Source organism: Oncorhynchus kisutch, linkage group LG6, assembly GCF_002021735.2.
Source record: "Oncorhynchus kisutch isolate 150728-3 linkage group LG6, Okis_V2, whole genome shotgun sequence".
Classification (NCBI taxonomy): Eukaryota; Metazoa; Chordata; class Actinopteri; order Salmoniformes; family Salmonidae; genus Oncorhynchus; species Oncorhynchus kisutch.
In genome coordinates this window covers 41,664,487-41,690,340 of record NC_034179.2, presented here as the reverse complement: position 1 = coordinate 41,690,340, position 25,854 = coordinate 41,664,487, and the positions used below count along the sequence as shown (strand labels likewise).

The following is a 25,854-nucleotide window of genomic DNA, read 5'->3' as shown; positions in this document are numbered from 1 at the left end:
AGGACATCTCTAGGGACTTCCTAGTTCAAGGTTCACTGAAGACATGCCTTCCATTTTACTGAATTCCATTTTCTTAAGCTCACATGTGCTTTCCAGTTCCCACAATTGCACACAGGTCCCACACAACCCAGTAACTCCGGTCTCACCCCTTCCACTGACTCACTCGATTCAGGTTTCACACATTTTTCCTCTAGATCGTATTCCATTTGCATGACCTTGGCAATGCCACGGAAAACGGGTGTCTCTGTCCTTGGAAATTCCATATTTCCTTGGCTTGGTGTTGGAAAGGGGAGCTGAAACTGCTGCACTGTTCCATATATAAGGGGGGAAAGGAGGGTGAACAATTGGCCCAGAGCCACCCTCTTAGTACAGAGAGCGGAGGAGAAAGAATCCAGCCTGCAGGATAGATCGCTTTAGTTCCACAGACTAGTAAGGGAACAGACAAACAAAGGAACTGACTGGAAGTCCCAGTGTCTGAAAGTGGGACAAAGCTACTGTAGCTCACCAAGTACTATACGGAGCCCTACACAAATATTTCTACAGTCCTGATTCCCTCCTGGTTATTCCCTTATGGCTGCACTAGGATCAGTGGGTCTGGTCGATGCTCTGCAGTCACAGTCACTCCAGCCCTGGCCCCAGTTCAGAGGGATCTTTCTGGGTCAAATCAAAGCAACCAAGTTTTGTTTTTTTCTCCCTCGTTCTGGAACTGGGGTTTTGAGGTTTGCAATCACTCTTGTGAGTCGAAAAAGAAACGGTGAAGCAACTGGATGGAAAATAGGAAGACAGGAGTAGCTTTGAATGCGATGATGAGCTGAGGGCAAAGTTAATTTGGTTTGCACTTATACCACTGGTTTTGTCATCTGCATACGGCTTCTGAAGCATATTCTACCATTTTCTTTCTTTGATATAGATGATGGTAAGTGCATGGTGATGGTAAGTGCAGGGAAATTGACCAATTCCATGTTGGGAGCACGTACCTTTGACTTTCCTTCTGGAGAACAAAAGAAAGAGGGGATAGGAAGAGAATATAAAATAAAGGGTGGGAAGATAGGACAGGAGTGGAGAGATGTGTAAAGGGGGTGACCCACAGAAATGCAGCTTTGTCAGGTTTGTGTTGTCCTTTCAGAGATGAAGGTGGCTGGAGGCTGTAAGTCAGCCATCGAGAAGACTGCCTGGATGAGGGATAGTTACCACACACTGGGGACGTGGGCATTGGACCAGGGAGCAAGAAGAGAAAAGGGGGGACAAGACTGGCCATCGGAGATAAAACACATGGCCTGCTAAATGGGCTATAACTGGGAATGATTCTGCATTTTGATAAGCTTGCAGTGTGTCCACCTTCTGCTTGAAATTCAGTAGGTCCTTGAAATGTTGCCTTTTTTTGCCAACCTGGAAGTGGCTATGGCTAATAGAGTTATGGATAATTATTTGTCAGCCCATAAAGAGGGACTGTTGGAAGCTTGTCTTCCAGAGCCTGGATACACAGTACTCTGATCTGACAGAGCTTTCAGAAGTATTAACCCCAACTGCCACCACCACCATCCTCAACCTTTCTCCATTTCCACTCTTCCTTCTCCTCCTTTGCTCCCCACAACTTTCTCAGCCCATGAGCTACATTATCCCCAGGATAAATTCTAAAAGAACCTGTTCCTGGTGCTGACCAACGGCCTGTTCCAAATTGCACCCTGTTCCCCATAGGGACATTGCCCGAGGCTTTGTCAATCGCCAGCCGGCCCCGATGTCTGTTAAGAGTTAACGTATGGATCTGTGTGAATTATCGAGTTCTTGTGTTGTACTCCCAAAATAGCCTCGGCGAATTGGTGACTTCATAAATGGATTCCAAACTTAGCTATCCAGGCCAGCACAGTTAAAGTGTGAGTTCAGTGAGCTTCAATGGCAACATATTTAGGAGCTGTTCCATTCTGTGTGGCATGGTGCCTGTTGGATTTACTCACAATACTAATAAAACAAGTGATTACCCCACCGCATATGTTTCTGGTTTGATTAATAGCAGTACATCCAATATTATAAAATATTTTATTTTTCACTCCATGTTCTGTAGTAGATTCAGGGAACATCGTCCATTGAGGGAGATCCCTCTTTCAGGTTAAAATGGCCCCCCGTGTTGAAATTGAAGGATATAATGTCCACCTCTTAATTCTACCAGATTTGACCCCTCTTAATAATCCCAGCTATTTAGATTTATCCCCCCTCCATCCATCCATCCATCCACCATCCCTTCGTCTGTTTTTTAGCACTGCCTCACATTGGCAGACTGGTGCTCTGCTTGGGGCAACCACAACCAAACAACAATCATACAAATGGCTGGTCCCTGTCCCACAGTGGATTGTTCTGTGGGGAGTCACCCCATCAGGCTTTTTATCCAACCCTGCTCAAACACAACTGGATCTTGATAAGCCGATCTGTTATCGTCACAGCCGTGTATATTCCCCCTCAAGCCGATACCACGACAGCTCTCAAGGAACTACACTGGACCTTGTGCAAACTGGAAACTGCAAATCCCGAGGCCGCATTTATTATCGCTGGGGACTTTAATAAAGCAAACTGAGGAAAACGCTACCGAAGTTCTATCAACACATCGCCTGTAGTACTCGCGCTTCAAAAACTCTCGACCATTGTTACTCTCCCTTCCGGGATGGCTATAAGGCGCTCCCCCGCCCTCCCTTCGGCAAAATCAGATCACGACTCCATTTAGCTTCTCCCTTCCTATAGGCAGAAACTCTTAACAGGAATTACAAATGCTAAGGTCTATTCAACGCTGGTCTGATCTGAATTTTCCACGTGGACCGGAAAATTTTCCAGGTTGTCTCTGAGAATAACATTTATGTATACACTGACACGGTGACTGTGTTCATTAGTGAGTGTATAGGGGATGTTGTTCCCACTGTGACAATTAAAACCTATCCAAACCAAAAACTGGATAGAAGACAAAACTAAAAGCGTTAACCACCACATTTAACTACAGCAAGGTGATGAATACACAGGTCCAGTTATGCCCTCGATAAGGAAATCAAAGAGGCAAATCGTCAGTACAGATACAAAGTGGAGTCACAATTCAACGGCTCAGACATGAGATGTATGTGGCAGGGACTCCACAAATTACGCATTATATAGAGAAAACTGGCTGTCGCGGACATCGATGCCTTGCTCCCAGACAAGCTTAACATCTTCTTTGCCCACTTTGAGGATAACACAGTGCCACTGGCACGGGCTACTGCCGCAAACCTACCGCCATCCCTAGCCACATCCTCGGAACATGCGCAGACAAGCTGGTTGGAATGTTTACGGATATATTCAATCTCTCCCTATCCCAGTTTGATGTCCCCACTTGCTTCAAGATGCCTACAATTGTTTCTGTACCCAATAAAGTGAAGGTAACTGAACAAAATGACTATCTCCCTGTAGCACTCACTTCTGTCATCATGAAGTGCTTTGAGAGACTACTTAAGGATCATGTCACCTTTACCTTACCTGACACCCTAGACCCACTCTAATTTGCATACCGCCCCAATAGATCCACTGAGTATGCAATCCACATGGTACTGCACACTGTCCTATCCCATCTGGTCAGGAGGAATACCTATGTAAGAATGCTGTTCATTGAGTACAGCTCAGCCTTCAACACCATAGTACCCTCCAAGCTCATTATGAAGCTCGAGGCCCTGGGCCTGAACCCCGCTCTGTGCGACTGGTTCCTCAGTCACTGACAGTACACATCACTGACAATCTGAAATAGTCCACCCACACAGTGTGCTATAGTAGGAGAAACAGCGCCTCTTCAACCTCAGGAAACTGGCTTGGCCCCTAAGACCCTCACAAACCTTTACAGATGCACCATTGAGAGCATCCTGTCGGGCTGTATCACCGCCTGGTACGGCAACTGCACCGTCCGCAACCATAGGGCTCTCACTGGAAGCCCACTGCCTGCCCTTCAGGACAGCTACAGCACCCGGTGTCAAAAGAAGCACAAGAACATCAAGGACCTGAGCCACTGCTTGTTCACTCCGTTATAATCCAGAAGGTGAGGTTGGTGCAGCAAAGCTGGGACTGAGAGACTGAAAAACAGCTATCTCAAGGCCATCAGACTGTTAAATAGCCATCACTAGCCGACCTCCACCCAGTACCCTGCCCTAAACTTAGTCACTGTAACTAGGCGGCTACCATCCGGTAACTCATCCCTGCACCTTAAATGCTGCTGCCCTATGTACATAGACATGGAACACTGGTCACTTTAATAATGGAACACTGATAATTTTAATCATGTTTAGGTAATGTTTTACTGATTTCATATGTACTATATATACTGTATTCTAGTCAAGGCCATCCTATTTAATTTTTGCTCTACAGTATACTATTCTATCCACGTATTCTTCAATTATACTATATTTTCTATCCACATACTGTCCATAATGTCTATACATCCTAGTATTTCTTAATTCCTTTATTTTACCTTTAGATTTGTGCGTTTTGTTAGATATTACTGCACTTTTGGAGCTAGAGAAACAAGCTTTTCTCTACACTGCAATAATATCAGATTAACATATGTATGGATGCATGGATGATTTGAGCAGCTGATCATTTCTTTTTTTATTTATTTATTTATTTTACCTTTATTTAACCAGGTAGGCAAGTTGAGAACAAGTTCTCATTTACAATTGCGACCTGGCATCTTTACAATATGGTGTGTTCGAGTTGGGCTGGCGCAAACGCCTGCATACCCAGTAGCTCTCCTGGACTCTCCAGGAGGAGGGTTGGCCACCCTGCAACATTACAATTATAGCCAAATACTTTTTAGGTCTTTATAAAATAATTCCCTCATTCAATGAATCAGGGATCAAATGGCTACGGTGTGCGAGGTAGTTAACCTAAGATGTTTATCTGTTTGTGAGGTTAAAATAATCAGTGTTCATAGGAGTTACTTATCAATTAGGCTATTCTAAGAATATTTTTTTTACTTTGTCAAAATTCCATGTCCGGTATTGAATAGAGGAGAATCCGAGTCAATTTTGAGAGTTTGAGAGATTGTTTTACATCCAGAGTTGCAGCATTGGTTTCATCAACTGCGCTCCCGTATCCGTGTTGGCCATTTGTGGTTATACACGAGTGCCGGTGGAAAGTTATTTGAGGACATGACAATGACATTAATGTATGATAAACAGTTAACTAGTCAGAACAAGCCAAACTACACTATGTTTTGAATTGGCTATCGTCGTCGTCCCCATCCCCCCCACTGGAACACACGCAGGTGATGCACACACTATGACTTTTCCAGGATTTTCATTGATGACCAAAAACTATAACTGGGCAAATGATTAAAGTAGCCTAATTGTTTGATATTGTGATTTTTTTATTTGTCCATGTAATCTGCCTGTCCAACAATGAGTTTGTTTTACTTGCCCGGGCAAGCGGACAGCGTTAATGTCGAGCCCTGCCCCCTCTCTGATCCCCCTAGTAAAAGCATAGAGCTCCCCTCCTGTCACCCCGTCTCAGCGGTGGATTCTGAATTAGGGCGTGAGGGGTATCTGTTACCAGGCTAGTAAAGGGCTGATGCACCTCCTCTGTCTTTGGAAACGTTCTCTCTCCTCTCTTTCCCACTGGCTGACTCTCTTGTTTTTCCTCCGCAGGGCCGGAACTGGATTGTGAAGCGCAGCTATGAAGATTTTCGTGTCCTGGATAAGCACCTGCACCTCTGCATATATGACCGCCGCTTCTCGCAGCTGCCGGAGCTGCCTCGATTCGACAGTCTGAGTGATCGCGCCGAGGTAAGACGCCTGGTCTCAGTACAGCTGATGTGCCACCCCTCCCAACACCCCTATATCACCATTCAGATGGTCTCTCCCAGTCTCCAGTCTCCCACTTTGAATGCCGCCTCAAAGCTTATGACTGCAAGGACTATATTTTGCCCTTCAGGGTTATACATGATAACGGTTTAGGGTTCAGACAGAAACCATAGGCAAAATACAGGGCTCACTTCAAAACAGTTTTGCGACCGTTTCCATGCTAGAGTGAAATACCAGTACAATGTCCATGTCGTTTTTGCTTGTTTTACAAACTCCTGCCTAGGTCTTTGTTGCAGGCTGTTTCATGGCCTAAATGAGTGAAAGTGTCCAATTGTGCTGTCTCTGTGTTTACGCGTTTAGAAAGCCTCTCCATCCCCGCTGAGCTGTGACGGGAGCTTTCGCTCTCTTACACCCTCCCTCTCTCTTACACTTTCCCCTCTCTTTTCCCCTCTCTTTCCCTTCCCTCTCTCTTACACCCTCCCTCTCTTTTCCCCTCCCTCTCTCTTTCCCCTCTCTTTTCCCCTCTCTTCCCCTCCCTCTCTCTTACACCCTCCCTCTCTCTTTTCCCCTCCCTCTCTCTTTTCCCCTCCCTCTCTCTTTTCCCCTCCCTCTCTCTTTCCCCTCTCTCTTTCCCCTCTCTTTTCCCCTCTCTTTTCCCCTCTCTTTCCCCTCCCTCCCTCTCTCTTTCCCCTCCCTCCCTCTCTCTTTCCCCTCCCTCTCTCTCTCTTTCCCCTCCCTCTCTCTCTCTTTCCCCTCCCTCTCTCTCTTTCCCCTCCCTCTCTCTCTCTTTCCCCTCCCTCTCTCTCTCTTTCCCCTCCCTCTCTCTTTCCCCTCTTTCCCCTCTCTTTTCCCCTCCCTCTCTCTTTTCCCCTCCCTCTCTCTTTCCCCTCTCTTTTCCCCTCTCTTTCCCCTCCCTCCCTCTCTCTTTCCCCTCCCTCTCTTTCCCCTCTCTTGAACACACACTCACTCTTAACAGTAGTTTTCACAGCGAAAGCCCACTTGAACTGTGGCATATCTTCACAACTAAATCGATGGCCTTTGAAGTTTGGAGTGGCTGTTAATGCCTACCTTTTTATGATCCTTCAGTCCATGGGGGAAAAAAGGCCCTAATACTCCTAAATAGAGACTCTCACTCTCAGGTAGGCTGACTAGGCACCACTTTATTTCTGCATCCCAAATGGCACCCTGTTCCCTTCATAGTGCACTACTTTTGACCAGAGCTCTATTGGCCGTTCTCAAAAGTAGTACACTATATAGGGTGCCATTTGGGATGCAGGTCATCCGGTCCCCAGTGTAATGGGAAACACTGGGAGGCCCGGGCGGCATGTTACCTAATCACAGGAGGTCCGATTACTACGCCCACAATGAAAGCATGGGTCCTTCAGTAGTGGAATGTTCAGCACTAAACAGGACTAGTACAACAGGTTGTTAGGGTTTTCACAAAACAAGGCTAAGGAAATAGGCCTACCTCAGTCGTGATTGGTTGAACATGTTGTCGGACCTTTGGGTTTAATCTGTCTGCGGCTGCTGGGACAGATAATAGTGGAGAGTGAGCGTCTAGTAATTTCAGGCAGCCCAGCTTTACAAATAGTTTTTCGGGAGGCTGCGTGCTCAAACTGTCATTGTCTGATTGTAGCTTTCAGGCATTTAATACGGAGGTTCTTACAGGATGAATTGTTGTACGGGAAAATTGGCTTCAATTGAAATGTCACTAACAGTATTGTCCAGGGGCTGATTTGCCGCTACCGCAGTTATTTGGATAGTCTTAGCCTAACTAGTATGTTAACCATCATATTGCCTGCTCATTACAATACACAATGGCCACTGTTGTGCAGGCCAGTACATGGCGCTCTAAATTGCCTGGTCGAAATGAGTTGACATTAGCTCACACAATGTCTTCCATGACTCATTAAGTCTAAGACCTGAAAAGAGATGGTCCGAATATTCTGCGAAATCAGGAGACTTACTGCTAATCAACTAATCCGTCTCCCTATTGATTCCGTTAGCCAGCCAGTCGTCCCCCCCCCCCCCCCCCCGTCCCTCTAAGGCCTCCATGTTGTGCTTGGCTTTACTCTTGTTTTACCCTATGTTCTCTAGTCTTTGTCTTTCTGGAGAGTCTTGGCCCTCTTTTGGTCTGTGTTTGCTTGGCCATGTTGACACTCGAGGAAGGAGGACTAAGGAGAGACACTGGCGGCGGCGCAAATGGTACCATATTCCCTACATAGTGCGACACTTTTGATCAGAGCCCTGGTCAAAAGTAGTGCACTGTATGAGGACTATGGTGCCATTTGGGGCGCACACACACACTGTCTGGCACACACAGGGGAAGGCTCACTCTTGGATTAGTGCGCTGAATAGGACAAGTCTTGTGGGAAGCGCCAGGGTATTCATCACCAACAGTAACCAACAACTGCAACACAACAAGGAAAGCATCCATGTCATCAGAGAAAAGCTTTCCTTACCCACCCTGGCTTATTATAGCCCAGACCAGAGCGTTCATGGCCTTCCTTCTCTACTGCTCTGCAAAGCAAGTCCTCTATACAGAAGTCTACTTTACCCTCCAAATCAAGTGCTTAGTATTGTAGCACTGTTGGCACTCGTTTCATTTCTTGGAAGTTTGGGGCTTTCTTTTTGGCATTCTTTTTGTCCCAGGCTAACCTGTTTTTATCATTTAGGCAAAACGTGGTGTCCACTTCAACGTTCTGTACTCTCCCTCCCTGCAACGTTTGACGGATGAGGGTTGTTTAGGGAAATGTTTGATTTATCCTGAGATCCGTTTAAATGTTGTCAGCTTCGTCTTCATTGAGCTCCCGTAAGGTGACGTGTGGCCTTCATGACATTTTTGAACAGATCTGATAGCTCCTTTAACCATTGTTTGGACTGGTTAGTGCCACAATGAAGTCTCAAATAAAAAACAAACACATTTTTTTAAACCCGGGCATGCTTTGTCATTTACACATCTTATTATCTTCCACATATATATCTTCCACATATCTTCACCGGTTCCTCTTGGCCAGATTTGTCCTGGCTGTGGGTTTAGTTAGGGTTAATCTGGTTATACATATTTACATATATGTTGTACTGTTGGTGCCACATCTTGTGGAAAGAAAACAAAGGCTCGGAGGCTGTGGGACTTTTAAAACCAGTGCTGAAGTGGCAGTGTCATGTACATGTCGTCAGATTGTGCCCCATTCGGCCCCTTCCTCTGGGCTACAACACTCGGCCTCTGTGGGTGTGTTTGTCGTCCCTGGCCTGATTGGGTTCGCACGGTGCCAGCTCATGTACTGGAATCGATGTGGCAGGCAGCGGCCTAGAACCTCCGGGAGAGAAAGAGAGAGGGTCATGAGAGGGCCCCACGTCTGGCCCTGTGCCCACCACTTCAATGGTCTCTGCTCTAACCTCTTCTCCCTACTCTAATTTCTTGTCTCCTATAATCTCTCTCTCTATCCCTTCCTCTTCTCCTAACCTCTCATTTCCTCTGCTCTGCTTTCCTATCATCTCTCCTTTCTCATCTCCTCTTTCCTTTCCTCTAACCTCACTTAGTCCTCGCCTCTCTTTGGGCTCAGTTCTCTAACCTCTACCTGTCCCCACTTTTCCTCTCTCTTCTCTTCCCTTATTTAACCTCTCTCTTCCCTTATTTAACCTCTTCTCTTCCCTTATTTAACCTCTCTTCTCTTCCCTTATTTAACCTCTCTTCTCTTCCCTTATTTAACCTCTCTCCTCTTCCCTTATTTAACCTCTTCTCTTCCCTTATTTAACCTCTCTTCTCTTCCCTTATTTAACCTCTCTTCTCTTCCCTTATTTAACCTCTCTTCTCTTCCCTTATTTAACCTCTCTTCTCTTCCCTTATTTAACCTCTCTCCTCTTCCCTTATTTAACCTCTTTTCTTCCCTTATTTAACCTCTCTTCTCTTCCCTTATTTAACCTCTCTCCTCTTCCCTTATTTAACCTCTTCTCTTCCCTTATTTAACCCCTCTTCTCTTCCCTTATTTAACCTCTCTTCTCTTCCCTTATTTAACCTCTCTCCTCTTCCCTTATTTAACCTCTTCTCTTCCCTTATTTAACCTCTTCTCTTCCCTTATTTAACCCCTCTTCTCTTCCCTTATTTAACCTCTCTCCTCTTCCCTTATTTAACCCCTCTTCTCTTCCCTTATTTAACCTCTCTCCTCTTCCCTTATTTAACCTCTTCTCTTCCCTTATTTAACCTCTTCTCTTCCCTTATTTAACCTCTCGTCTCTTCCCTTATTTAACCTCTCGTCTCTTCCCTTATTTAACCTCTCGTCTCTTCCCTTATTTACCCTCTCGTCTCTTCCCTTATTTAACCTCTCGTCTCTTCCCTTAACCTCTCGTCTCTTCCCTTATTTAACCTCTCGTCTCTTCCCTTATTTAACCTCTCGTCTCTTCCCTTATTTAACCTCTCGTCTCTTCCCTTATTTAACCTCTCGTCTCTTCCCTTATTTAACCTCTCGTCTCTTCCCTTATTTAACCTCTCTCTCTCTCTCCTCTTCATCTCCTCTAATTGGCCTCTGCTAGGCGCTCACCAGTCACTCTTTCCTTTTGCCCTTTCTCTCTCACATGCGGTCTTTTTTCTCCTCTCTATTTGTCTCTCTATCTCTCTCGCTCTCACAATTAAGTTATTTCTGTAGTCATCACAGATGCTAGTCCCTCTTGAGATTCTTTAACTTGATCTAACAATGTCTTTTGATGGTGACAGAGACACACGTATGTTGTTGCCTACTGTATCTCACTCAGATGAGGTTTTCACACTGTCTCTCTATTCTTGTATTGTTCTAGCCTTTATAGAATATGGAACATGAAGGACCGCCACAGACCAATAATCTCCTGGCCATCTTTTGTGCATTACTCAAGAAGTCGCCTCAAAAAATAGAAACAACCTTCATTTCAGTATCATTAGGATTGACTGCATTATGAGCTCAGTCATTCTGGCTCATGCTCATTGAGATGTGTTTATCCTGCCTGAAAGCAGCTGAAGTGTTTTGGAACGACACATTATGCCTCTAAAGTACTGTGGTACCCTCCTACAGTACTAGAGGTGCTGACAAACTCATTGAGCTCGCACACATGCACACTTTCCAATTTTCTCTCACACACATGATTTGACTCGTCCTCTCTCCTTACTCTCTCTCGCTCACTCTCTCACACGCGCACACTTTTGTGTGTTTACTGCTTCCTGTCCAGAAGTAGTACATCACCTTGGTGAAAGGAACACACAATTACAGTGAAACCTAAAAACAGCTCTCTCAATGACAACTACTAGCTTGTGAAGCACAGACTAAAAGCCATTTCTCTGACTCCCGCCTCACACTGAAACACATTTGTAGGACTGTGAGTAGAGTAGTCATTGGCAGACCATGGGCAATTCAGTTTTGCATAGGGCATATAAGTTGTGTATATATTTTAGTAGTGCAAGCGAAAAAAAGGCATTGCACAAAACAAATATTTGTGTTCCGCTGACATCAAATGTATTACCATGGGTCCCCTGAAAATCATTTGCCCTGCTTAAAAAGGAGAGTGCTTCTTGTTTTTGATTGGTTGCAGATGTAAACGCACTTAGCAGCCTCATTGGGTTGAGTTAAATTGAAACTGTATACTCCCCTGGTGGTAGGCAGATACGCAACCAGAGTTGATTTCTTTCGTTAATGGCCTCTTGATTGGATACATTTCCCTGAAGAGTCTGCCAGCCTGACGGCCATGATAATACTGATGATAATTCCGCTTAAAGTCTATGATACCTTTTGTTATTTAGTTTGTTCGTGTATTTCCAGTTAGGAGGCCACCTATCTGATTTAGGATCAGCTCTACTTAGCAAGTATAGCCTAATGCCAGCCTCACCCATCATGTACACAACAACCACGCTGTCTCTGGATCAGTTGTAAAGACCACGCAAAGTGGCCGCACAGGATTCGCATACACTACCTATAGCTGTAGGTCAATTGACACCACTCTGTAGAGCTACAGTGACAGAAGGGTGTTGTGTGGTTTTATATAGGTGTTTTACACATGGACTGTTTCTGGTTTCCTCTCAGGCAGTTTCCCAGATGCTGATGGCTTACCTCTCCCGCCTCACAGCTATCGCTGACAACAAGATCAACTGTGGGCCTGCCCTCACATGGATGGAGGTGAGCTTCTATCTGGGTTTATGTCTATCAATCGCCCACTCTACACAAATACACCACACATAAAACAGTTTTCCATTTTCTCTCTCTTTTGAACACATCAGCTTACTGCTCTTCATTCCTTAATCACCTATTTATTTATATATATATATATAATTCAACCTTAATTTAACTAGTTCAGAACAAATTCTTATTTACAATGACGACCTACCCCAGCCAAACGCGGGCGACGCTGGGCCAATTGTGCGCCTCCTTATGGGACTCCCAATCTCAGCCGGATGTGATACAGCCTGTATTCGAACCAGGGACTGTAGTGATGCCTCTTGCACTGAGATGAAGTGCCTTACACACACTAGAACCGTAACTCACCAACCCAGTGTAACCTGTCTACATTGATAGACAGTAAATATGACACTACCTTGACTGTGTGTGTGTGTTTTTCAGGTTGATAACAAAGGCAACCACTTACTGGTCCACGAGGAGTCCTCCATCAACGTGCCCGCCATCGCCGCCGCCCATGTCATCAAACGCTACATCGCCCAGGCCGCCGACGAGCTCTCCTTCGAGGTGACAGGGAGAGTTGACACACATTTAAACAATCATGCACACACACTCACATGGACATACAGTACATTCAGAAAGTATTTAGACCCCTTTTTCCACATTTTGTTACATTACAGCTTTATTCTAAAATTGATTTTTTTCCCCCCTCATCAATCTACACACATAATGACAAAGCAAAAACAGGTTTGTAGAAATGTTTGCAAATCCATAAAAAAATGTCAAATGAAATATCATATTTACTTAAGTATTCAGACCCTTTACTCAGTACTTTGTTGAAGCACCTTTGGAAGTGGTTAATGCCTTGAGTCTTATTGGGTTTGACTCTACAAGCTTGGCACACCTGCATTCAGAGAGTTCCTCCCGTTCTTCTCTGCAGATCCTCTCAAGCTCTGTTAGGTTGGATGGGGAGCGTTGCTGTACAGCTATTTCCAGGTCTCTCCAGAGACGTTCGATCGGGTTCAAGTCCGGGCTCTGGTTGGGCCACTCAAGGACTTGTCCCGAAGCCACTCCTGCGTTGTCTTGGATGTGTGCTTAGGGTCGTTTTCCTGTTGGAGGTGAACCTTCGCACCAGTTTCATCAAGGATCTCTCTGTACTTTGCTCCATTCATCTCTCCCTCGATCCTGACTAGTCTCCCAGTCCCTGCCACTGGAAAAACATCCCCACAGCATGACGCAGCCACCACCATGCTTCACCGTAGCAATGGTGCCAGGTTTCCTCCAGATGTGACATTTGGAATTCAGGCCAAAAAGTGAAATCTTAGTTTCATCAGACCAAAGAATCTTGTTTCTCATGGTCTTAGTCCTTTAGGTGCCCTGTCATGTGCCTTTTACTGAGGAGTGGCCTCCGTCTGGCCACTCTACCATAAAGGCCTGATTGGCAGGGAGCTGCAGAGATGGTTGTCCTTCTGGAAGGTTCTCCCATCTCCACAGAGGAACTCTGGAGCTCTGTCAGAGTGACTATCTGGTTCTTGGTCACCTCTCTGACCAAGGCCCTTCTCCCCTGATTGCTCAGTTTGGCAATGTAGTCAGCTTTAGGAATAGTCTTGGTGGTTTCAAACTTCATCCATTTAAGAATGATGGAGGCCACTGTGTTTTTGTGGATCTTCAATGCTGCATACATTTTTTGTTACCCTTCCCCAGATCTGTGCTTTCGCACAATTCTGTGTCGGAGCTCTACGGACAATTCCTTCGACCTCATGGTTTGGTTTTTGCTCTGACATGCACTGTCATCTGTGGGACCTTATGTAGATGTACCATCAATTGATTTGACCACAGGTGGACTCCAATCAAGTTGGAGACAGGATACACCTGAGCTCAATTCCGAGTCTCATAGCAAAGGGTCTAAGTACTTATGTAAATACATTATTTCTGTTTTTTTAAATAAATACATTAGCAAACATTTTGCTTTGACAGTATGGGGTATTGTGTGAGATTAGGGTTAGGGGAAAAAACCATTTATTCAATTTTAGAATAAGGCTGTAACGTGATAAAATTTGGAAAAAGTCAAGGGGTCTGAATACTTTCCGAATACACGGAGATGTCATGGATGAATGGATGTTCTTGTATGCGGTAATAAATAATCATATGTATTATATGAGAACGTTTCTCTTTGCGGTATGGACGCCATGACTGGTTATCTGCATCATATTTACTCTTATACAGACGCCTCAATACATTCCGTTGTTCCTAGGGTGGTGTTTCTCCATTCCTCTTTTCATACACTACATCTGATTCTACATCTAATTATTATGTAGAAATACATTCTGATGCAGTCAGTGGTTCCCAAACTTTTCTTAGCAAGGTACCCCTAATAATATCCCCTCTATAAGTATGGGTTAGTTAGTATGTAGTTTCCCCTCAAAAGTATTCACAGCATGACTTGATCCAGCTATCCCCGCTTTCTTCTTCTTCTCTCTCCCCCTTTCCCCTTCTCCTCTCTCTCTCCACTGACAGGTTGGGGACATCGTGTCTGTTATTGACATGCCCCCCAAAGAGGACACCACGTGGTGGAGGGGCAAGCACGGTTTTCAGGTTGGTGGCCCAGAAGCGCACACACACACACACACTGTGTCTCAGTCTAGAATCTGGGGTTGATAAGTTGCATACAGATGGCTTGGCATCCACATCTACTGATCTACGATCGACTCCACAAGGCCAGGATTTCAATTGTGCTTTCCTCATTTGGTTCTTATTTGGTTTGGCTGTTTAGCAAAGTTTACTCTTGAGTACAAATTAAAATTGGCTCATATTGTTCATTTTGGTGAAACGTTTCTCTTTGTCAGTTAATACATACATACAAAATGCGTACAGAATAAGTGGTTGTTCTTGATCGGGATGTGATTGTATTAGCTAAGCTAAGTTTTCCAGTATTCCATTTAAAGTGAACAATAGTCTTTCTTTGAACCCAGCTGAACATCCTGTGCCCTTCGCATTGAACTGCGGCAGTGTTCTGGTCATAGCTTACCCTTAGCATTGCCCTTAGCATAGCCTCCTGAGTGCTTGACTCTCCGCTCGCTGCCCCGGGGATTCGGGCCAGTTGGGAGGGCAGCCATGTTGGATGGGGCTTCACAACATGTTATTGAATGCAGGGATGATCGGGAACTGTTGGGCTTGTTGTACTGTAGCTGTGTATATACTGAGTTGACAGAGGAGAGTAGCTTGTTTGTTTGGTTTTGGTATATCAGAGTAAGGTATTATCTGTTTAATTTTTCAAAAATGTAACTCATGGCACTCATTCCTAGGAAGAATTGTCTCATACATGTCTTCAACAAAGATGTCATAACTATGTTATTACACGGTGTTGGTCCTTGAAACCAATCTGGATATTGGCGAAAACACCACCGTGTTTGTTACTACTAGATATTGAAACGTTGATTGGATGGTATGTCAATTAGCACAAAGCAGATGTCCATGTCCTCCCTCCTATTGCCACCGGAGGTCAGTCAGTCACCCTAGAGGCAGTCTGAGTCCGTCTATGACTGGAGGTGGATCGGCAGCTGACATCTGTCTTTATTTACCAGCCTGAGCCTCATAGAAAGAGCGGGTGAGAGAGAGCGATAAAGGGAGGGAAGGAGAGAAAAAGCTGGAGGAGCAACAGAGAGGGAGAGAGCAAATCCAACCATGGAAAGGGTGAGCTGCATATGTTGAATGCTCAGCATGAGTCAACTCTTTCTATAGTATAGTATAGTATTGTCACTAGACAGCTGGACCTTGGATCCCTATGATGGTCACATTCAACCTTCAACCCCTTTATCAGTCATATTACTACAAGATGGAGGCAGTGTATGTTGCAAAGCGTGCAGGTTCTGTACTCCGAAGCTAGTAGAAACACTTATTTGACAGTGTATTAGTGTAGTCCGGGTCTCTTATGATAGGAATCGCACAAGTCAAGATGTGTTCCTCAGTGGACTAGATGACTAGTTGATAGTAACATAATGGTTTTGTCAAGCTGCTCTACTGGGAATGGCTTTGTTTTCGCACTTTCCCCCGTCTTCATTAAAGCACGCAAAAATATTGATACCTAGTTTTCCTCCAAGCCCCTTAAGTGAAGCCTAGAGATCTTCTATTATAATTTCTTTTTTTTCTTAACACAAAGTTTAACCTGAAGGCATCTTATGTCTATTTTGTATTGGTAGAATCAGTTGTGTTAGATCTGAAAAGAGTTGTTTTACACATGTTTATTGTTAATTCGTAAATACATTTGAAGATTACTTTTAACATCTGTGTTCAATAAGGATATCTTGCTTTCTGGTTGACTGGAGATTTGAAACGATCACAGTATGTTCTTGACTGTTCTTCTGATATAAAACATTTGGGGTATACACACGTGCACGCAGACAAACACATATATCGACCCCACCGGGCTTTACCTCCGCATCAGGTGGCACTGAAAAGTCCTAAATACCATAGCTTGGGCAGCTATTCAGCCACATGATCTTGACTGAACACTGCCAAGTAGTATCCTGGGGTCAAAGTACGCCCTGCGCTGGTCTTGCACAAACCTTTTAGTACATGTTTATACCAACTGCCTATGGACTCCTTAATACATAGAGGTCTCCAGCATAATACCCGAAACACAGTGGTGAAATGTTGATATTAACCGCACAACATTGAAGAAGGGCCTTAAGTGGATGAAGCTTGTTTATCAGTCTTGAATGGTAATGCGCTCTTTCGCTCACTCTCGCTCCCTCACACTAACACACACACACACGGTTACTGATCCTCTCTGCTTACTCTCGCACTCTATCTCTCTCTCTAAAAGTCTTGTGTGTCCTCTCCCCAGGTTGGCTTCTTTCCCAGTGAGTGTGTGGAGCTGATAAACGACAAGGTGCCGCAGTCCGTCACCAACTCGGTGCCAAAACCAGGTACCGTACTTCCTCTCCAACAACCACAGTGAGGTGTCCTTGAATCTCCTGACGGTCGTTCCCACTGGGTGCTATGTTGTTTTGAGTGGTGTGTGGATAAAGTACGGCTTATCAAAAAATGTGCGGTTGTTGTGGCGGCTTTGACATTATTAACTATGAACGACTAACTAGATATCTCTATTTCTGCTAGCAGGAAGCAATTGGTTATAGAAAATGTGTATATCAGTGTGATAAGGTATTATAATGTCTGGTGAGATTGGGGGGGGGGGGGGGTTCCCAACAAGGATCTCATCTGGAAGTGTGTGGTGTGATGATGTGGTGGATGGGATTTTGGTATGTCGTGGTGACTAAACTGCAGCAGGTGCTAGTGCCACTCTGTGGAGGAGTAAGGGTAATGCGCTACACAAGTGTCTCTGTCTAAGGCCAGCTGAGGCTAAAGCACCTCGCATTCCACCTGGAAGGTTTAGTGACAGCATGAGCCTCGGGATTGATTGAAGAGGCTTGTGTATTCAACACAACACTGCAAAATAAAAACAGACAGTGCATTTGGAAAGTGTTCAGACCCCTTGACTTTTTCCACATTTTGTTACGTTACAGCCTTATTCTAAAATTGATTAAATTATTATTTATTCTCATCAATCTACACGTTACATCATAATGACAAAGCGAAAACAGGTTTTTAGGAATGTTTGCAAATGTATACATTTATTAAAAAAACAGGTACCTTATTTACATATAGTACCAGTCAAAAGTTTGGACACACCCACTCACTCAAGGGTTTTTCTTTATTTGTATTGTTTTCTACGGTGTAGAATAATAGTGAAGACATTAAAACTATGAAATAACACATGGAATCATGTATTAACCAATAACGTGTTAAACAAATCAATATATTTTCTATTTTGGATTCTACAAAGTAACCACCCTTTGCCTTGATGACAGCTTTGCACACTCTTGGCATTCTCTTAACCAGCTTCACTTGGAATGCTTCTCCAACAGTCTTGAAGGGGTTCCCACATATGCTGAGCACTTGTTGGCTGCTTTTCCTTAACTCTGCGGTCCAACTCAACCCAAACCATCTCAATTGGGTTGAGGTCGGGGGATTGTGAAGGCCATGTCATCTGATGCAGCACTCCATCACTCTCCTTCTTGGTCAAATAGCCCTGACACAGCCTGGAGGTGTGTTGGGTCATTGACCTGTTGAAAAACAAATGATAATCCCACTAAGCGCAAACCAGATGCGATGGCGTAGTGCTGTAGAATGCTGTGGTAGCCATGCTGGTTAAGTGTGCCTTGAATTCTAAATAAATCACTGACTGTGTCCCCAGCAAAGCACCCCCACACCATCACACCTTCTCCATGCTTCACGGTGGGAACCACACATGCGGAGGGAGATAATCCATTCACCTACTCTGCATCTCACAAAGACATGGTGGTTTGAACCAAAAATCAAACATTTGGACTCATCAGACCAAAGGACAGATTTCCACCGGTCTAATGTCCATTGTTCGGGTTTCTTGGTCCAAGCAAGTCTCTTCTTATTATTGGTATCCTTTAGTAGTGGTTTCTTTGCACCAATTTGACCATGAAGGCCTGATTCACGCAGTCTTCTCTGAACAGTTGATGTTGAGATGTCTGTTACTTGAACTCTGTGTAGCATTTAATTGGCCTGCAATCTGAGGTGCAGTTAACTCTAATGAACTTATCCTCTGCAGCAGCGGTAACTCTGGGTCTTCCTTTCCTGTGGCGGTCCTCATGAGCCAGTTTCATCATAGCGCTTGATGGTTTTTGCAACTGCACTTGAAGAAACATTCAAAGTTCTTGAAATTTTCCTGACCTTCATGTTTTAAAGTAATGATGGACTGTTGTTTCCCTTTGCTTATTTAAGCTGTTCTTTCCATAATATGGACTTGGTTTTTTTAACCAGATAGGGCTATCTTCTGTCTACCCACCTACCTTGTCACAACACAACTGATCGGTTCAAACGCATTAAGAAGAAAGAAATTCCACAGATTAACTTTTAACAAGGCGCACCTGTTAATTGAAATGCATCCCATGAATGCATTTCATGAAGCTGGTTGAGAGAATACCAATAGTGTGCAAAGCTGTCATCAAGGCAAAGGGTGGCTACTTTGAAGAATCTCAAATATAAATTATATATCATTGTTTCCTACATGATTCCATAGGTGTTATTTCATAGTTTTGATGTTTTCACTAATCTTCTACAATGTAGAAAATGATAAAAATAAAGAAAATCCTGGAATGAGTAGGTGTCCAAACTTTTGACTGCTACTATAAGTATTCAGACCCTTTGCTATGAGACTTTAATTGAGCTCAGTTCAAATCAAATTTAGTGGTCACATACACATATTTAGCAGATGTTATTGCGTGTGTAGTGAAATGCTTGTATTCTTAGCTCCAACAATGCAGTAGTATCCAACAATACACAAATCTAAAAGTAAAGGAATGGAATTAAGAAATATATAAATATTAGGATGATCAATGTCGGAGTGGCATTGACTAAATACAGTAGAAGAGAATATAGTATATACATATGAGATGATTATAGCAGTATGTCTCCATTATTAAAGTGTTCAGTGATTACATGTCTATATATACACAACCGTTCAAAAGTTTGGTGTCACTTAGAAATGTCCTTGTTTTTGAAAGAAAAGCCCATTTCTTTTGTCCATTAAAATAACATCAAATTGATCAGAAATACAGTGTTGACATTGTTAATGTTGTAAATGACTATTGTAGCTGGAAATGGCTGATTTTTAATGGAATATCTACATAGGCATACAGAGGCCAATTATCAGCAACCATCACTCCTGTGTTCCAAAGGCACGTTGTTCGCTAATCCAAGTTTATCATTTTAAAAGGCTAATGGATCATTAGAAAACCCTTTTGCAATTATGTTAGCATAGCTGAAAACTGTTCTGATTAAAGAAGCAATAAAACTGGCCGCCTTTAGACTAGTTGAGCATCTGGAGTATCAGCATTTGCGGGTTCGATTACAGGCTCAAAATGGCCTGAAGCAAATACCTTTCTTCTGGAACTCATCAGCCTATTCTTGTTCAGGGATATGAAGGCTATTCCATGTGAGAAATTGCCAAGAAACTGAAGATCTCTTCCAACGCTGTGTACTACTCCCTTCACAGAACAGTGCAAACTGGCCCTAAACAGAATAGAAAGAGTGGGAGTCCCCGGTACACAACTGAACAAGAGGAGAAGTACATTTGAGTGTCTAGTTTGAGAAACAGACGCCTCACAAGTCCTCAACTGGCAACTTCATTAAATAGTACCCACAAAACACCCGTCTCAACATCAACAGTGAAGAGGCACCCCCGGGATGCTGGCCTTCTAGGCAGAGTTGCAAAGAAAAAGCCATATCTCAGACTGGCCAATAAAAATAAAAGATTAAGATGGGCAAAAGAACAGACACGAGACAGAGAAATTGGGGAAAAAAGTGTTATGGACAGACAAATCTAAGTTAGAGGTGTTCTGAACACAAAGAAGAACATTCGTGAGACGCAGAAAAAATGAAAAGATGCTGGAGGAGAGCTTGACGCCATCTGTCAAGCATGGTGGAGGCTATGTGATGGTTTGGTGGTGGTAAAGTGGGAGATTTGTACAGGGTAAAAGGGAGCTTGAAGAATGCCATACCCATGCCATACCCTGTGGACGGTGCTTAATTGGAGCCAATTTCCTCCTACAACAGGACAATGACCCAAAGCACAGCTCCAAACTATGCAAGAATTATTTAGGGAAGAAGCAGTCAGCTGGTATTCTGTCTATAATGGAGAGGCCAGCACAGTCACCGGATCACAACCCTATTGAGCTGATGTGGGAGCAGCTTGACCGTATGGTACGTAAGAAGTGCCCATCAAGTCAATCCAACTTGTGGGAGGTGCTTCAGGAAGCATGGGGTGAAATCTCTCCAGATTTCCTCAACAAATTGACAACTAGAATGTCAAATGTCTGCAACTGTAAGCCAGAATTCTTACTGGTAGGTAGTTGATGAAATACTTATGTCATGCAATAAAATGCAAATGAATTACTTAAAAATCATACAATGTGATTTTCTCGATTTTTGTTTTAGATTCCGTCTCTCGCAGTTGAAGTGTACCTATGATAAAAATTACAGACCTCTACATGCTTTGTAAGTAGGAAAACCTGCAAAATCGGCAGTGTATCAAATACTTGTTCTTCCCCACTGTATGTAGACTTCCGACTTCAACTGTATATGGCAGCAGCCTCTAAGGTGCATGGTTGAGTTGCCGGCTAGTGATGGCTATTTAACAGTCTGATGGCCTTGAGACAGAAGCTGCTTTTCAGTCTCTTGGCCCCAACTTTGATGCACCTATTCTGACCTCACCTTCTTGATGATAGCAAGGTGAACAGACTGTGGCTCGGCAGTGTACCCCCGGTGATGCGTTGTGCAGACCATACCACCATCACGAGAGCCCTGCGGTTGTGTGTGGTGCAGCTGCCATACCAGGCGGTGATACTGCCCGACAGAATGCTCTCAATTGTGCATCTGTAAAAGTTTCTTAGGGGCCAAGCCCCCCACTGTTTGTGTGGGTGGACCAATTCAGATTGTCAGTGATATGTACGCCAAGGAACTTGAAGCTTTCCACCTTCTCCACTGCAGTCTCGTCGATGTGGATAGGGGTTTGCTTCCTCTGCTGTTTCCTGAAGTCCACGATCAACTACTTTGTTTTGCTGACTTTGAGGGAGAGGTTATTTTCCTGGCACCACACTGCCAGGGACCTCACCTCCTCCCTGTAGGCTGTCTCATTATTGTTGGTAATCAGGCCTACTGCTGTTGTCTGCAAACTTGATGGAGTTGGAGGCATGCGTGGCCACACAGTCATGGGTGAACAGGGAGTACAGGAGGGGGCTGAGCACGCACCCTGGTGGGAAGTGGAGATGTTGTTTCCTACCTTCACCACCTGGGGGTGGCGCGTCAGGAAGTCCAGGACCCAGTTGCACAGGGCGGCGTTCTCGATCCAGGGCCCCGAGCTCATTGATGAGCTTGGAGAGTACAATGGTGTTGAAGGCTGAGCTATAGTCAATAAACTGCATACTGACATAGGTATTCCTCTTGTTCATATTGGATAGGGCAGTGTGCAGTGCGATGGCGAGTAGATTGTATGTTCTATTGGGGCGGGATAGTCATTTAGTTCAGTTACCTTTGCTTTCTTGGGTACAGGAACCACATCTTGAAGCAAGTGGGGACAGCAGACCTGGATAGGGAGAGATTGAATATGTCCGTTTCCAGCCAACTGGGCTCCACATGCTGGTCCGGCAGCCTTGCGAGGGTCCTACTCATGTCGGCCACGGAGAACGAGAGCCGAAAGTCCTTGAGAGCTGGCCGCTTCGTTGGTACTGTGTTATCCTCAGTGGGAAAAGGTGTTCAGCCTGTCATGTAGCAAGACGTCGGTGTCCGAAGTGGCTTGTTTTCCCTTTGTAATCCGGGATTGTCTGTAGACACTGCCACATACGTCTTCTGTCTGAGCCATTGAATTGCAACTTCACTTGGTCTCTGTTCTGACGTTTTGCATGTTTGATTGCATTATGGAGATAATAACTACACTGTTTGTATTCAACCATATTCTCAGTCACCTTGCCATGGTTAAATGCAGTAGTTCGCCCTTTCAGTTTTGTGCAAATGCTGCCGTCTATCTATGGTTATTGGTTTGGGTAGGTTTTAATAGTCACCGTGGGAACAACATCCCCTATACACTTTCTGTTGAACTCAGTCACTGTGTCCGTGTAAGCATCAATGTTATTCTCAGAGGCTACCCGGAACATATCCCAGTCCGCGTGATCAAAACTATTTTGAAGCATGGACAGTCCGATTGGTCAGACCAGCGTTGAATAGACCTTAGCACTGGTACTTCGTGTTTGAGTATCTGCCTATTAGGAAGAGAGGAGCAACATTGAGTCTTGATCTGATTTTCCGAAGGGAGGGCGGGGGAGTGCCTTGTAGGCATTCTGAAAAGGCGACTAGCTGTGATCTCGTGTTTTTCCTAAGCGAATACTACAGTCAATGTGTTGATTGAACTTCTGTAGCGTTTTCCTCAAATTTGCTTAATAAATGCGGCCTCAGGATATGTGGTTTCCAGTTTGCACAAAGTCGAGTGTAGTTCCTTGAAGGCCGTCGTGGTATCTGCTTGAGGGGAATATATATGGCTGTGACTATAAACAAAGTGAATTTTCTTGGGAGGTAATACAGTCTGCATTTGACTGGGGTATTCTAGGTCGGGTGAACAAAAGGACTTGAGTTTCTGTCTGTTATCACAATCACACCATGAGTAGTTAGTCATGAAGCATACACCCCTGCATTTATTCTTCCCGGAGAGTTATTTATTCCTGTCTGCGCGATGAACTGAGAACCCAGCTGGCCGTATGGACGGGGACAGTATATCCCGAGAGAGCCATGATTCTGTGAAACAGAATGTTACAGTCCCTGATGTCTCTCTGGAAGAAGAACCTCACCCTGAGCTCGTCTACTTGATTGTCCAGAGGGTGAACATTTAGTGAGTAATGTACTCTGAAGCGGTGGATGGTGTACCCGCCTTCTGAGTCGGCCGAGAAGTCCACTCCGAATACTTCTTCGCGATTTGGAGTAGCCTCTGAGATAAGTTCAATTGCCCTGGGGGTACCAACAAAGGGTCCAATTTGGGAAAGTTGTAATTCTTGTTGTAATGCTGTGAGTTATCGCCACTCTGATATCCAAAAGTTATTTCTGTCTGTATGTAATAACACAAATAAAACATTCTGGGCTAATAATGTATGAAATAACACACCAAACAAATTAAATGTTGCTTAAGAGCTAGAAGCAGAACTGCCATTTCTGTCAGCACCATCTTACTTTCTGTGCATCCTGTTTCCATTGATCATCATTGATGTTTCTACAACTTGATTGGAGTCCACATGTGGTAAAGTCAATTGATTGGACATGATTTGGAAAGGCACACACCTGCCCATATAAGGTCTCACAGTTGACAGTGCAAGTCAGAGCAAAAACAAAGCCATGAGGTCGAAGGAATTATCTGCAGAGATCCGACAAAGGATTGTGTCGAGGCACATATCTGGGGAAGTGTACCAAAACATTTCTGCAGCATTGAAGGTCCCCAAGAACACAGTGGCCTCCATCGTTGTTAAATGGAAGAAGTTTGTAACCACCAAAACACTTCCAAGAGCTGGCCGCCTGGCCAAACTGAGCAATCGGGAGAGAAGGGCCTTGGTCAAGGAGGTAACAAAGAACTTGATGGTCACTCTGACAGAGCTCCAGAGTTCCTCGTTTGAGGTTGGAGAAACTTCCAGAAGGACAACCATCTCTGCAGCACTCCACCAATCAGGCCTTTATGGTATTGGCCATACGGAAGCCACTCCTCAGTAAAAGGCACATGACAACCTACTTGGAGTTTGCCAAAAGGCACCTAAAGGACTCTCAGACCATGAGAAACAAGATGCTCTGGTCTGATGAAACCAAGACTGAGCTCTTTGGCCTTATTGTCAAGTGTCACATCTGGAGGAAACCAGTCATCTCTCATCACCTGGCCAATGCCATCTCTACGGTGAAGCATGTTGTAGGCAGCATCATGCTGTGCGGATGTTTTTCAGCGGCAGGGACTGGGAGACTAGTCAGGATCGAGGCAAAGATGAACGGCGCAAAGTACAAAGAGATCCTTGATGTGAACTTGCTCCAGAGTGCTCAGGACCTCAGACAGTTTAATACATTTTAGAATAAGGCTGTAAAGTAATATGTGGAAAAAGTGAAGGGGTCTGAATAGTTTCCAAATGCACTGTAACACCTAGATCGTTATATTGATATCTTTGCTTGAATATGAAGTTACTGTATTACTATATGTGTCCAATAAATTCCACTACTGCAAAATTTCACAACATGATAAATGAATCAATAGTTATCACGCTCTTGAATAACCACTTAAACTCGCGTCTCATGTCTCTGTTTGCATAATTTTGTTACTAATCCAATGCAAACACGTATTGCTGATCTATAGCTAGCCAAAACAAACACAGCCATTCAACACACGAGTGTAGCATGAAGCCCTATTACATTCAGAAAGTGCTGACACTCTAACACGGGTAATGCTCTTAGATGAATCGTGAAATGTTTTTGCTTTTCTTTGTTCTTTTTGTCATGTCCCTGCCCATCTTCCGAAAACATCTGAAACCCTACCTCTTCAAAGAACATCTTAAATAATGAATCTGTCTTACCCCCTTGTCTTTTCTTACTAGCACTGGCTTTGCTGATAACTTATTTATTAAGGACAAGTGTACTGACTATGACTGTGATATTTGGTTGTCTCACCTAGTGCATTCATATTACAATAACTAACTGTAAGGCTCTCTGGATAAAAGCGTCTGCTAAATTACTCAAATGTAAATGCAATGTTTTGGAATGACCAAACTGCCAAGCCCTTTCCATGGCATCATGTCCTATTCCTATCCTATATCCTGAAATGGTTTCCTATTCCCTATATAAAATGACCTACTTTTGACCAAAGCTTCATTAGCTCTGGCCCAAAGTAGTGCCCTATATGGGGAATAAGGTACCATTTGGGACAGAGCCCCATGCACTCTCTCGCACAGCCAAAGGCACATTTAGCCTAATTTAAATCAGCCTTGAAAAATCCCATTCAATCCAAGGGGTGAATCACCCAATGACTGTGTCAGAACCATCTCAGTTGCTTTGGGGTGGGCGGCCGGGTAGGAGCTGAACCATGCAAGGCCTGCTGGGAATGATATCAAGGCAGAGGGAACAGGGAAGTGATGACATGGCACAAAAAAAGACAACCCCCAAACAAGATCCGCAATGAGGAAATAGCATCATCATAACTATGTAGTCTCAGGTTTTGTTAAGGGTTAAGGCCCAATGTTATCTGGCACACAGAAGTTAAAGCCAATGTTTCCCAGCATATTGTCAATATGAAAAGAATGCATCATGCTGTC

General features: G+C 44.2%; 1 protein-coding gene across 7 annotated transcripts in view; it reads left to right on the top strand.

Moving 5' to 3' along the window:
* The window catches only part of arhgap32b (Rho GTPase activating protein 32b), a 220,648-nt gene that overhangs the window by 156,517 nt on the left and 38,277 nt on the right, over nucleotides 1–25,854 (top strand). For 5 of the 7 annotated variants that reach the window (XM_031826760.1, XM_031826762.1, XM_031826761.1 and 2 more), the window contains 5 exons: nucleotides 5,646–5,783; nucleotides 11,849–11,941; nucleotides 12,383–12,505; nucleotides 14,456–14,533; nucleotides 16,785–16,866. In XM_031826760.1, the coding sequence (XP_031682620.1) occupies nucleotides 5,646–5,783; nucleotides 11,849–11,941; nucleotides 12,383–12,505; nucleotides 14,456–14,533; nucleotides 16,785–16,866 (514 nt within the window). Of the gene's footprint in view, nucleotides 1–5,645; nucleotides 5,784–11,848; nucleotides 11,942–12,382; nucleotides 12,506–14,455; nucleotides 14,534–15,471; nucleotides 15,632–16,784; nucleotides 16,867–25,854 lie in introns of those variants that run through there. The other 2 variants (XM_031826765.1, XM_031826763.1) reach the window with 2 other exon arrangements.